Raw genomic sequence first — 12,850 nt, 5'->3', positions numbered from 1 at the left:
GGACAAAGCCACCAGGGCTGGCTGGGCATTGATTTGGCCACTGACTGACATCCATGTGAAGTTATTTACACTGTGTGTTTACATTTGTAGGGAAGTAGGGCAACCCACTCCTGCTGCCCGCATCACCTTCTAGGCCAGTGGTCGGCAAACTGCAGCTAGGCAAACCATGGCTTGCGAGCCACATGCGGTTCTTTGTCCCCTTGAGTGTGGCTCTTCCACAAAATACCACATGTGGGCACGCGTACAGTGCGATTGAAACTTCATGGCCCATGCGCAGAAATCGGTTTTCGGCCTGGGCAGGTCTATTTTGAAGAAGTACTGTTGATATTTGGCTCTGTTGACTAATGAGTTTGCCGACCACTGCCCTAGACAATCTCATCTATTTGCATAGCATTGAACTCCACTTATTAGCTAATGACTGAAATATGTTCTCTCCAAGACCTTCCTTTGGCCTCCAAACACTTTATCCAACTGCCTTCTTGACTTCTGCATTTGGAGATCCAGCAGTCATAATGATACAACTAAGCACTTGATATTGCCTCCCAAACTAGCTATTTCAACAATCTCCCCGTGTCAGTTAGTGGTAACTCTATTTCCCAACTGACCAAACTAAACACTATGGTGTAATTATTCATGTATATCTTTCTCTTGCACCCCACGTCATAGAATTCTGTCAGCTTTACTCTCAAAATATATTGAATTCAACTACTTCTCATCACCTCCACTGCCACCACTCTGGTCCAAACCACCTCTCTCCGCTGGATTATTTTAAGCTTCCTAACTGGTTTCCCATCTTTGCCCTCCTCCCATGTAGTCTTATTCTCAATACAATAGCCAGTGTGATCCTGTTAAAATATGTTTATCACATCAGATCATGTCATTTCTTTGCTTAAACCTCTCCAACAGGTTCTCATCTCAGAATATGAACCACAGGTTCCTTAAAATGGCCTACTAGTTCCTACCTCATTGTCTCGGTCACCTTCCTGACCTCTAGTCACTGTTCATGCTAGCCTCATTGCTGTTCTTTAAACCCTCCAGCCCTTCTTGCAGAATCCCCTTCACAGTGAGGTCTTCTCTGAGCCAGCCTTTAAAATTTAAGCTCCCCCGCCTCACTATTTTATATCTTCCTTTTCTGCTTTATTTTTCTCTCCTTGGCATTAAACCACTGTATTTTTTACCTATTTACCAACGGCTTCCCTCACTGGAAAGGAAATTTCCAGGGATTTTTGTCTATTTCTTTCTATTCTATATCCTTAACACTTACAATAGTGCTTGGTGCTAGTCACTACCCATAATTTTTTGTTGAATGAGATTTAATGTATGCTTGGATTAAAGAAGGCAATAAAACCTGGGCCTCCTTTATGTAGAACACAAATATAAAGGAATTAAATATTTTATTTTAGTCCTTTCTTAGAATTAAGTCTTTTAAGGACACAAAAATATTCTCCAAAATATCTTTCATCAAATCCACCTTCAGGAGTCTGCTATCTGCTAGGCATTGTCCTCAATGATAGGGACCAAACAAATGAACCTGACAAAATTCCCGCTCACTAGTGGGGAAGACCAACAGGAAACAATTACAAAAATAAATGCTGAATTATAATTGGGTATGTGTTTGAAAGAGAAGTATCAGGTGATATGAGAGTGTGTAACAGGGGGATCTACCCTAATCTGGGATTATCAAAGGCTTTCTTAAGGAAGTGAAATATAAGTTAAGACCTGAAGACTGAGTTGGAGTTGGCTAGGTAAAGGCAGTGGGGAGAGAGTGTCAGGCAAAGGTAATAACATACATGAAGACCATGGGTATGAATCAACAACAATCACAAATAGGAGGTGAGAATTTGAAGCCATGAAACCTAATATAATGCTCTTTCAGTTGATGACTGAAATCACCTGGACTGTCGTTCACATCAAGGTGGAGATCAGGCATTCTACAGTTCTGTGAATTCCCATGTTAGATTATACACTGTAGCTCCATTAGATGTGTTTAACATTTTTCTTACATTTAAAAAATAAATTTACAAGAAACGTTGCTTTAAGGTTTCATGTGCTCAAATTTCTTGCCATTCAAATAGGGTTGAGAGCTTTTCACAAGTTACTGCTTCCCACATTTAGTTATAGACAAGTGGGATGCAAACTGCTATTCCTACAATCTCTCCTACAGTTCAGGCAGCACTGAAGTTCCTAGCATTGATGCTAGGGTGGGGATTGTGGAGGTGGTGGTGCCCTAATGAGCAGAGCACTGTTCCTTCCTTTAGACTTCCTTGCCGCAGTGGATTCCTGGTTCAAGGTCTTGCTGCCCAAGATATATCCATGGCTCTACCACAATGGGGGCAACATCATTAGCATTCAGGTATAAGTGGAAAGTTGACTGGGCAAGGGGAAGGAGGTTCCAGGGGTTCTTAACCTTCTCCACCTCATGGCTGAGCTCGACTTTTCCTTTCTCCTGGCAGGTGGAGAATGAATATGGTAGCTATAGGTCCTGCGACTTCGCCTACATGAAGCACCTGGCTGGGCTCTTCCGTGCAATACTAGGAGATGAGATTTTGCTCTTCACCACAGATGGGCCACAGGGACTCAGATGTGGCTCCCTCAAGGGACTTTACACCACTGTAGATTTTGGCCCAGGTCTCCTGAGCAAGGGTTAGGGTGGAGTCTGGGGAAGGGGCACCTCTTCTGTGATGTTTATCTTTCACCCGTGCCTCCTTTCTGCAGCGGACAACATGACCAAAATCTTTGCCCTGCAAAGGGAGTATGAACCTCACGGGCCACTGGTGAGAAGCCAGAGGGGAGGGCAATCAAGGCAAGAATCACGGGTGGGAATGGGTTGAGCTCGGTTCCCCATCTTGCTTATGGTGGCTCCTTTCACTTCATACTAGGTGAACTCTGAGTACTACACAGGCTGGCTGGATTACTGGGGCCAGAATCACTCCACACGGTCCATTATAGCTGTAACCAAAGGACTAGAGAAGATGCTGAAGTTGGGAGCCAGTGTGAACATGTAACTGGACACTGGGGCCAATATGAATGTAATTGGGTGTGGGGGATGAAAGTTAAGATTCCATGGGTCAGCACATGCTTCCCCCCCCCCGCCCCCACCTTTCCTCATTTCAGGTACATGTTTCATGGAGGTACCAACTTTGGATACTGGAATGGTGAGTCCAGATGGTCCCTGGGGTGGAAGCAGGAAGGTAGCAAGGAATTAGAATTTGAGGGCTGGGTGGATTAGGATATCTATAATCGTAATGGCCATCACTGCCCCCATCTGATGGCAAAATTCTCTGCATGTGCATAGATGTATTGAATTAATTAAATTGGTTTGACCCCAGGTGCTGATGAGAAGGGACACTTCCTTCCAATTACTACCAGCTATGACTACGATGCACCAATATCTGAAGCAGGGGATGTTACACTCAAGCTTTTTGCTCTTCGAAATGTCATCAGCCAGGTGCCCTACCACTTCATTAAGTACCAAAGGCTTTTATTAATTGGGGAAAGGGAGTGCCTAACTTGTTTATAAAGAGTTCCCAGAAATCACTGGTGGTTGTCTAGGCCACTGAGCCCTGTGAGCATCCTATAAAAACATTTTCTACTTGCCCGAATGGGACTACCTGGGGAGATACACACAAGTATGTGTAAAATTACAGGATCTTCATGACCCTGAAGCCATTCCCTGGATGCCAGGTTAAGAACCCTGTGCTAGGGTCTTGGAATAGGGGTTGTGTGGTTTTTCTATGGCTCCTGAGAGAATTTGGGCTCAGTTCCAGGAAATTCCCTTGGGACCTTTACCTCCCCCCAGCCCCAAGATGATGCTCGGACCTTTGACCCTACACCTGGTAAGCTCCTCCCTCTCTCTCCTGATTCTACCATATTATCCTCTAAATAGCCCTCTATTCTGAAACTTCCCTTTTATTCTGATACTGCTTCCTTATTCTAATAGGATGGATATTTGCTGGATTTCCTACACTTACTGTGCCCCCAAGGGCCCATCCATTCAATCTTGCCAATGACCTTTGAAGCTGTCAAGCAGGTAATGCATAATCCTATAGCCAGTAGGTAAGGCAATCTTCCTCACCAGCTATAGCCAAAGGTTCCATAAGTTCCACATCTTCCCCATTTTTTATATCAATTTATCATAAGTACTCATTCTTCCACACTTAGGACCGTGGTTTTATGTTGTACCGGACCTATCTAACGCATACTGTTTTTGAGCCAACACAATTCTGGGTGCCAAACAACGGAATACATGACCGTGCCTACGTGATGGTGGATGGGGTACGAACCTAATTCCGGGCTACCTTGTGAGCCCCACTTTCCTCTCCTCTCAAGCACCCTTTGGCCTTAAGTTCCCCTACCTACCTTTTCCCATTGCCTGCCCACATTTGCAGGGGTCCAGGGATAAGGTGGGATGAGAAAGCGTTTGACGAAGGGTAAGGTCCAGAATGGAGAGTAATTGACAGATGGGCTACATGCTCTTTGCCCTCCAAATAAGTACCCTAATGTGGCTTCCCGTTTGGTGGCCAGGAGCTGGATGCTGAGCCCTTCCCATCACAGATCTTCTTATCCACAGGTGTTTCAGGGTGTTTTGGAACGTAACACAAAACACAAACTATTTTTGACGGGGAAAATGGGGGCCAAACTGGATGTCTTGCTGGAGAACATGGGGAGGCTCAGTTTCGGGTCTAACTACAGTGACTTCAAGGTGAGCTAGCTTTGCCCCTCCTCCCACCCCACAACTTTATTGACCAAACTCCCTTAGAGGGACGTCCCACAGCTCCAGCAGCATCTGAGCAGAGGAAGAAAAATGGAAAGATAGGGGCCTAATGGAAGATAAGCAAGAGCCATGTCCTTAGCAAAGCAGTGGCTTGTAGGAATCTGGACTTGGCTACTAGTTGCATCTCGGGGCTTGATTAGGGACAATTTCACCTTAGAGGTTATTGAGGGTGATGACTTTTCATTTGCCTTCTTCACAGGGCCTTTTACAGGCACCAATTCTGGGGCAAACAATCCTTACCCAATGGCTGATGTTCCCTCTGAAAGTTGATAAACTTGTAAAGTGGTCGTTTCCCCTCCAATTGCTGAAAAACTCACATCCTCAAACTCCCTCTGGCCCCATCTTCTACTCCACAACGTTTCCAATTTTTGACTCCGTCAGAGACACATTTCTCTTTCTACCTGGATGGACCAAGGTATTGCTGATAGTAGTCGTCGGGATGAGGGTGGGAGGTGGTAAGACAGAAAAATCATGGAAGGGGGAACAGAAATTATTCCTCTGAATAGAAACCCAAAAGAGGATAATTCTAACCCCCTGAGAACTGACCATTTATTTTCCTCTCCTCCCACCATGACAGGGTCAAGTCTGGATCAATGGGTTTAACTTGGGCCGGTACTGGACAAAGAGAGGGCCACAACAGACCCTCTACGTGCCAAAACCTTTGCTGTTTCCTAGGGGAGTTCTCAACAAAATCACATTGCTTGAGCTAGAAAATGTGCCTCCCCAACCCCAAATCCAATTTCTGGATAGTCCTATCCTCAATAGCACCTTGCATAGGACATACATCTACTCCCTCTCAGCTGATACACGAAGTGATTCTAAACCAATGGAGTTAAGTGGGCACTGAAAGAAAGGTAACCCTTGGACCTGGGACATGGAGTGGGCAGAATCCCTTGGTACTGGCCAAGGTGACCACAAAGAATCAAAGGCCAAAACAACTGTACAAGTGCAGTTTCCTTGCCAAACTTTATTGAGATTAAAATTCCAGAGACAGTACCAGCTCCACACATCTCTATGGCACTGTCTTTGTCTGGGCTCCTGAGTCTCTCTCATCCCAAGCTTCCAAATACTCTGGTTTCTCGGGAAGAAGAAACCTAGGACCAGTGTAAACGTGCCCTCAGGGTCTAGAGTTGGCCCTGGGTGGAGCTGTGAGATCAGGAAGAGGGCTTCCTGGCCTGACAGCGATGAATTTGGAGGCAGCGTGTGGAGCAGAAAGAGAAGTCAAGGTAGTGAAAGGGAATGAGGCCTTGGAGGGACGTCCCACAGCTCAAGCAGCGCCTGAACAGAGGAAAAAAAATGGATGTACAGGTACCCAAAAACTTCTCGATCCAAGTACCCCTGCCCCTCTTCCTGCCATTTTTGTTTCCACTCCATAGGTTCAAAGAACTTCTCACATCCCTTCAACAGCCTTTGTCTGTAGGCACTCATTCTACTTGCCCAAACATGGTCCACCCATCATCACTCCTGCCCCCCCGCCACATACCCAGCATTGACGATTGCAGAGTCAGGAATCTGAGGGGTAGGGGCTCCCAACTGAGCAGCTTGTCGGCGCTCTGCAGCCACAGCTCTCTGAGGGGAAGAGAAATTGTGTCAAGGACAAGGCCCCAGAGGTGGATGGGGTACCCAAGAAGTGACAGTTGAACATTGGGAAGGGACTAGACCTCTAAGGAAGTCTCAGGGTGGAAGAGAAAACCTCCAGCCTCACCTTCTCTCTGTCACTGAGAGCAGCAAATCGCTGCTGCTCTTCTTGCTCCTGCTTTTCCTGCTCCCACTGTTTCCGCTGCTGTTCCTCCCGTTGCCTCCGGGCTGCCTTCTGCTCCCTTTTCCTCATAGCCTTCCGTGCTTCCATTTCTGATGTCAGTGGCCCTGGCACCTGGAGGATTTCGGGGAAGGTATGAGGTAAGACCTATACAAACTATCCTTGGTAAATCTAAACAGTAGAAGAGATCTAGCCAGGATATATGATGCAATCCCACTCTGCTGCTGCTTCCTTTCCCAGCTGACCTGAGCCTTGCTGTAATCATAAGCATCTGGATTCTTCTCCATGAACCTTCGGAACTCATTACGTGTTGCTTTGTCAGCTGCAACCATATATGGTGGCCGAGTCCGGAAGTCCCTAGGTGTGGAAACCCCCAAAATGGGTTCAATTTGCCTATGGCATCTCCTAACACCACCTCCAGTGGTTCTCAACCTTCCTAATGCCGGGACCCTTTAATACAGTTCCTCATGCTGTGGTGACCCCCAACCATAAAATTATTTTCGTTGCTACTGTAATTTTGCTACTGTTATGAATACTAATATAAATATCTGATATGCAGGATGTATTTTCATTGTTCACGACCCACAGGTTGAGAACCACTGGTTAACCAGACCAAGGGGAATACTGTCAAGTAGCTAATGCCAATGTTAGTCTTCAGATCATCCTCTCTATACCCTAAAGGGCTCGCTATGGGGACCCTTACTTACCGGATGGTGGGGTCAGCACCTGCCTCTAGCAGCAACCGAACCACTGAGCCTCTCCCAGCTGCAGCTGCTGCATGCAGGAGGGTGAAGCCACTGGAGCCCAAGGGGGCATTGAGCAGAGACAGAACTTCAGGGTCTACGGGGCTGGCAGCTAGCTGGATTTTCAGCATTCCAGTATCCCCAGCTTTGCAAGCAGCGAGAAGCTTGTTCCAGAGCTCTGGCTGACCAGGGACCTTGGCCTCATCCATGAAAGGCTCCAAAGAGACTCCATGTGAGAAGGCCTTGTCTTCTTGAGGTTGCTGGGGAAGAGTCACATGTGCCCCAGCCTCCAGATCTTGGCTTTTCTCCCTCTTATTCCTTTTTCTCCTCCTCCGCTTGGGCAATACCTCAAATTCACGAAGATCCAGGGTCCCTATTGTCGACTCTACTAGATCCAACTCTACCTGGAAGCCATCCTCTCCCTCTGACTCTGAAGCTAGGGAAAAACACGACATATTAGATCCATCTAAAGAATAAAGGGAGGGTGGAAGGATGTGGGCTACCCCAGATGCATAAGAATGTACATAAAGAGATAATCCAGATCATCTTAAAATAAGATTATCTGTATTGTCACCCAAGATAAAGTAACACATTGAGAGTTGAATCCATTAGTATGATATGCAGAAATGAGGCTCTCAGGCCAGACACATACAGTCCCTAGATCAGGGGTGGGCAAACTTTTTGACTCGAGGGCCACAATGGGTTCTTAAACTGGACCGGAGGGCCGGAACAAAAGCATGGATGGAGTGTTTGTGTGAACTAATATAAATTCAAAGTAAACATCATTACATAAAAGGGTACGGTCTTGTTTTTTTTTTAGTTTTATTCATTTCAAATGGGCCGGATCTGGCCCGCGGGCCGTAGTTTGCCCACGGCTGCCCTAGACTCTCCCATGAGCACCCTTAGATGGTGCACACGGGGGAAAGCATAGGAGCAGTGACAGCTATGCAGGCCAAGAGTCTGCAGCCCAGGAAGCATCCAGTAAGACTGGTAAATTCTGAGATTCATGCAACACATTTAAACATTTACTTCATGCTAAGACTTTTCTGAGTACTGGGGCTATATTAATGAACAGAAGCAGTAATAGGAGATCTGGAAAGGTCACTAATCATGTCTCAGTAATTGCTATCACATATCTCATTATTAAAAGACCTGTGTGTGTTGCATGAGGCTCATCTATAAATAGGAAAGCGAGAGTAGGGGATTTGCTATTGCATTTCCAGGACAGACACCCAGATAGAGATTTGACAGTTGACAGGTGGTACTCAAACCTTGTTTGGGAGAGTCCTCATTCTGCCCTACTGCCCCATTTTCATCACTGGGGACCTTTCTTTCTTCCTCAATAGCCTTCTTCTTCTCTCGCATTGTCTTCCAGTGTGAGTGAGGTGAGTCCGACCTGACTGTCTCCCGGGGGTCTTCTCCTGCCATAAAACAAAAGATGTTGCTCAAGTTTAGCTGAGGAGGACCCAGCCAGGTTTTCTCAATGAAGATGGGATTGGGCTGGAGTCCAAGGACTAGAAAATCATCTGGATGAACAAATGAGAACCTGAGATTTGGTTTAGAAGGTACCAGAAGGTCTATGGAGTTGGAATCAGGGTCAAAGGCTCACCATGGATATGCAAAGTGGTCAGCTTATGGAGCACACGCTGTAGTTCTTTGAAGGTGGGTCTGCGGGTAGCGAGGGGGATATCCCAAAGTCGGGGATCCCCCCGTTGCAGGGGTGCCCCTTGGCCTCCGAAGAACAAGGACCGGCCAGAGCGGGGGGCACGCAGCAGTATTGTCCCAGCCTCCCCCAACGCCTTAGCCCAGCCTGGCTCTGCCAGCAGGTCACGAACATCCTAGAGAAGAAAGTCACAGCCCTGTATCTCTTTACTTGTTTACATCTCCAACCAAAAAATGACCCCATGTGTAGGGAGTGAAAGGTAGAAATTAACAGAGGGAGGAAGGACAAGACTAAGATTACTGAGGATCCATCCTATTCTACCTTAACCAAAAATAATGAAGACTGGAAGATAAAGGAGTCAACCTCTTTACTGTAACATTTAGTAAGTTGGGGGGGAAAGGTATATTAGTGGACCACGAGATCTGAGATGCCTAACTTACCTTATATAGTGCAGCTTCATTGTAGCGCCTCAGGTTGGCTCCAGCAGAGCAAGAAGCCCCACCCCGGGCATCATGAAGTCCCTGGGCTGTGCCACGCTTGGCCCGTACTGTGTAGCGGTGAAAGGTTTTGTGTGTCACCACTTCTCTTCTGTAGACAATACAGACTCAGTACTGGAAACCTGGTACTCCCAGTTGAGAAGGATCCATTCCATCCTTAACCCCTCACAGCACCCTCTCACCCTTGGAAAATGGCACCAGCAAAGTGCCCAGCTGCAGCCATGAGTACCACGCAGTGTCTAGGACCTCCACTTTGCAGGTTTCGTAGCAGCAGTTCTGACTCTTCTGGGAGCACCTAGATGATAGAGGAGCAGCACAAACATATCTGGTTACATTCATTGAGAGTAAGGAACCAAGTGCCAGTGCTAACTGCTTCACATGCATTATCATTTAATACAACCACTTGAGGCATGTCTCCACTTTATATAGACAAGGAAATGTGAGGCTTGTAGAGTTAGTCAAGATCAAGTGGTAGATCTATAATCCAAACCTAGATGGGTCTGTTTCTAAACTTAATTCCAGCACACTTGACTCAAGATTCAGGCCAGTTCAAAACAAGACTGTGCTGTCAAGCCTGACACCCAACCCGATAGGAACAAAGGGGAGAAAGGAGAATTGGACTGAGCCAAGTGGAAATCTACGCTGAATGTACAAAAGGTTGGGGTTAACCACACAACCTGTACTGTCACTTGCCTGGTGAGGGCCTAGGACACAGCGATAGGCATAAAGAAATTGGCCTTGGGCATTTTGGAAAAGAACTCGATGAGAGCAGGAGCCTTGGGATCTGTTGGACTTCTCAAACTCAACCCTCTCTCCATCCAGTATCTGTAAGTCCTCCTCAGGGGCTGAGTCTGAGTCTTCTGATCCTGAGATGCTGGAAAGATCTCCTGAAACATGAGATATATAAGTTTGATGCCTCATCTTTGAACTTCCCTCAAGCTCCTAAATGAGGGCCCTCTTCCATCCCCATGTCCTGCACCCACTAAGGTCTCCCACCAGACATCACCTGTGGAGCTCTGCTTTTCAAAGTCCAGGGCAGACAGGAGAGGCTGGTCCTTGAGACGCTGCTTTAGGTTAAACCGATGCCAGTCGAGCTTATAATGTTCCCTCTGGAGTCAATGAGGGAAGCAGAATGTGGAAATACGCCCCAGCCTGGCCTTTTATGGTACCCAAGACCAGGAACAGGACTCCAGCAGTATGACTGGGTAACACCAACTGCCTTATTCAAAACGTGAACCTTTATTCATTAACCACAAATGTCTATCTCTCCTCACCCACTGTTCTACTTTTGCCTCCACCATTTAGTGCTGCACCTGATGTTTTACCTGTTCCTGATGGTTCTGGAAGGTCTGGTCACAGGTTGAACAAAATAACTTCCCTGAAATATCCAGAGGACCCTGGAATGGTTTTCTTTCTGGGCTTGTTCTCACCCCTGAACCTAAATAAGGGAGGGTAATTAGAGGTGGAAAGGGAGCCCAAATGGATAGTACCTGGAATTTTATTCGGGGTTTGATATATATAGCAGATGAAGATACTAAAGAAAGAGATGGCATTTAAGGAATTTATAGTCTATTAATCAATAAATAAATAGCACATGCCCAGCTGGTGTGGCTCAGTGGTTGAGCATCAACCTATGAACCAGGAGGTCACAGTTCAATTCCCCTTCAGGGCACATGCCTGGGATGTGGACTCAATCCCCAGTGTGGGGTGTGCAGGAGGCAGCCGATCAGTGATTTTCTCTCATCATTGATGTTTCTTTCTCTCTCTCACTCTCCCTTCCTCTCTGAAATAAATAAAAATATATTAAAAGAAATAAATAGCACAATAATCACTTTTTTACAATAAAGATGCTTCTGAAAAGATACATGTAAAATGATTATAAGTCAAACATTGTATTTAAATTAACCAAAGGGATTTAGAGGAATCTTGCAGAAAATATATGTTGGTATGGTTAAAATTATTTTTAACTGTTCAAAAACCACTTCCTGAATGCCAATTTTTTAGTTTACATTTCCAATTACAGTGTGCAGTTTGTTTAAAAAAGTTTCAAGAAAAACATAGCCAGAAACAAACTAAAGTTGTATACAACCAAATATGACATTGTTTTACATTCAGCATGAATGAATGAATGATTGGAATCCAGTTAAATTTGTACTATAGGAATTTTTAAAAAGATCTAGGAGTTTTTGAAGTGTTTTTGTAGGTAGTGGCATTACTGAGACAAGAACATAAGCAATGGCAAGAGACTTATTTGGAGATAATTCAGGGGTCTGTGTTGGACAGTGAATTTAAGATACATTTTATCCCGTGGAAACAGATGTCAACAAGGGCTCCTAAACTGGGAAATGCCAATAGGAATGTGTTCTCTGGAGGAGGAATAAGCTGCAAAGCGCCCTGTCATGTTTCTCATGGGTTCACCCCAAATCTTCCCGGATACCTGGAGAGGAAGACCGCAGTGCCTGGGCCAGAGTCTCCCCGGGACGGTGTCTCACTAGGCTCAGGCCCCGAAGGACTGGAGCGTCCACGCTGAGATCAAACAGGGAGACCGACGTAGGAGCCTGGGCTGCTGCTGGAGCCGGCGACATGACTGCGCAGAAAAGAGGGCAGAAAAGCAGAGCCCTCCCCAAGCGAGATCCGACCGCCGCGTCTCCTGCCCGCCAGACTCGGTCTCCACCGCGCTGCAAGCAGGCTCCAGGAGTCAGCTTTGGGGCTGATACGTGACCCCAGCCCGCTTTCTCATACCTCGAGTCTCCGGCCACACAGGAGTGAAATGGGAGAGCATCCGGCTTTAAAATCAAATCCAACAGAGTTAAAATCACTGAGGTTTCCAAAGCGACAGCTCTTCGCTTCTCGTGCGATGAGCTCCATCAGTGACTAAGCCGCGAGGACTCCTCCCGGCCCTCCGAGGCTGCACCGCAAATCCTAAACTGCTGCGAGTTACGCATGTCCGCAATTCCAAATCCGGATGTCGGCAGCTCCACAGCAATCTCGTCACTACGGGGCCGCGAACGGGACAATCAGCAGCGCCCTCACCTGAGCCCCGCCCCACGCAAGGCCCCATTGGCCTTCTGCCCGCTCAAGACCCGCCTTTAAGTCCCGCCCCCGAAGCGGGGAAAAAATGGGCCGTCGTGTCCCCGCCCCATCATGCTCATTGGCCAGGCTGGCTGCTGGTGACAGTAAGTGGCAGGCGCCGGGCCTAGCGCTCTGGGTCGGGTCGAGTCCTACGGAGCTGTCGGATCCTCAGAATCACCGGGGTCACGGTTCCTGAGGTGAAGCGCGAGACCGGTTACTGGTATGTCAGGGCCCGGGCCGGACCTGGCCGGGGGCGCCCGCGGAGACCTGAGTGAGCTCGCGGCGGGTAACGGGGGAAGGGGCGCCGCGGGCGGGGCGGAGGCGCGCGGCCGGAATGTTTTG

At 47.2% G+C, this 12,850-nt stretch overlaps 3 protein-coding genes across 11 annotated transcripts in view; 2 read left to right on the top strand and 1 right to left on the bottom strand.

Annotated features, from left to right (window-relative positions):
• Positions 1-5,779, top strand: part of GLB1L (galactosidase beta 1 like) — a 10,620-nt gene extending 4,841 nt beyond the window's left edge. For 3 of the 4 annotated variants that reach the window (XM_006763363.2, XM_006763362.2, XM_015563641.1), the window contains 12 exons: positions 2,259-2,353; positions 2,454-2,628; positions 2,716-2,774; positions 2,880-3,001; positions 3,115-3,155; positions 3,330-3,448; positions 3,762-3,836; positions 3,941-4,030; positions 4,162-4,275; positions 4,571-4,702; positions 4,974-5,189; positions 5,352-5,779. In XM_006763363.2, the coding sequence (XP_006763426.1) occupies positions 2,259-2,353; positions 2,454-2,628; positions 2,716-2,774; positions 2,880-3,001; positions 3,115-3,155; positions 3,330-3,448; positions 3,762-3,836; positions 3,941-4,030; positions 4,162-4,275; positions 4,571-4,702; positions 4,974-5,189; positions 5,352-5,621 (1,508 nt within the window). In that variant the 3' untranslated portion in view covers positions 5,622-5,779. The remainder of the gene's footprint in view (positions 1-2,258; positions 2,354-2,453; positions 2,629-2,715; positions 2,775-2,879; positions 3,002-3,114; positions 3,156-3,329; positions 3,449-3,761; positions 3,837-3,940; positions 4,031-4,161; positions 4,276-4,570; positions 4,703-4,973; positions 5,190-5,351) is intronic. The other variant, XM_015563642.1, reaches the window with a different exon arrangement.
• Positions 4,734-12,435, bottom strand: ANKZF1 (ankyrin repeat and zinc finger domain containing 1). Of its 2 annotated transcripts, none has more exons than XM_015563640.1 (13): positions 11,874-12,435; positions 10,762-10,874; positions 10,443-10,545; positions 10,130-10,323; positions 9,619-9,731; positions 9,380-9,527; positions 8,886-9,114; positions 8,548-8,697; positions 7,241-7,712; positions 6,779-6,890; positions 6,480-6,647; positions 6,258-6,343; positions 4,734-4,786 (listed from the first exon to the last, which is right to left on the bottom strand). In XM_015563640.1, exons 1-13 carry the CDS (start codon positions 12,019-12,021, stop codon positions 4,756-4,758), a joined length of 2,067 nt encoding a protein of 688 aa, XP_015419126.1. In that variant the 5' UTR covers positions 12,022-12,435; the 3' UTR covers positions 4,734-4,755. The 2 variants fall into 2 exon arrangements, with proteins under 2 accessions (XP_015419126.1, XP_015419125.1); XM_015563639.1 differs by lacking the exon at positions 4,734-4,786 and adding an exon at positions 5,716-6,052 and having other exon boundaries at positions 11,874-12,433.
• A 154-nt stretch (positions 12,436-12,589) lies between these two features.
• Positions 12,590-12,850, top strand: part of ATG9A (autophagy related 9A) — a 9,264-nt gene continuing 9,003 nt past the window's right edge. For 2 of the 5 annotated variants that reach the window (XM_015563634.1, XM_015563633.1), the window contains exon 1: positions 12,590-12,728. The gene's annotated coding sequence lies outside the window, so the exon portion shown is untranslated. Of the gene's footprint in view, positions 12,795-12,850 lie in introns of all 5 variants that reach the window. The other 3 variants (XM_015563636.1, XM_006763365.2, XM_015563635.1) reach the window with 3 other exon arrangements.

The sequence above is a fragment of the Myotis davidii genome, unplaced genomic scaffold, assembly GCF_000327345.1.
Source record: "Myotis davidii unplaced genomic scaffold, ASM32734v1 scaffold575, whole genome shotgun sequence".
NCBI lineage: Eukaryota > Metazoa > Chordata > Mammalia > Chiroptera > Vespertilionidae > Myotis > Myotis davidii.
Note: the sequence above shows the minus strand (reverse complement) of the source record. Positions and strands in the feature narration are given on the sequence as shown.

Excerpts from the sequence above, each read along its gene's own strand:
- ANKZF1 (XM_015563639.1), bottom strand. The coding sequence starts at position 12,021 with ATGTCGCCGGCTCCAGCAGCAGCCCAGGCTCCTACGTCGGTCTCCCTG. Across the intron at positions 6,891-7,240 it reads GGTGCTGACCCCACCATCCG|GGACTTCCGGACTCGGCCAC; the intron begins GTAAGTAAGGGT and ends TTCCACACCTAG. Across the intron at positions 6,344-6,479 it reads CTCTCAGTGACAGAGAGAAG|AGAGCTGTGGCTGCAGAGCG; the intron begins GTGAGGCTGGAG and ends TCTTCCCCTCAG.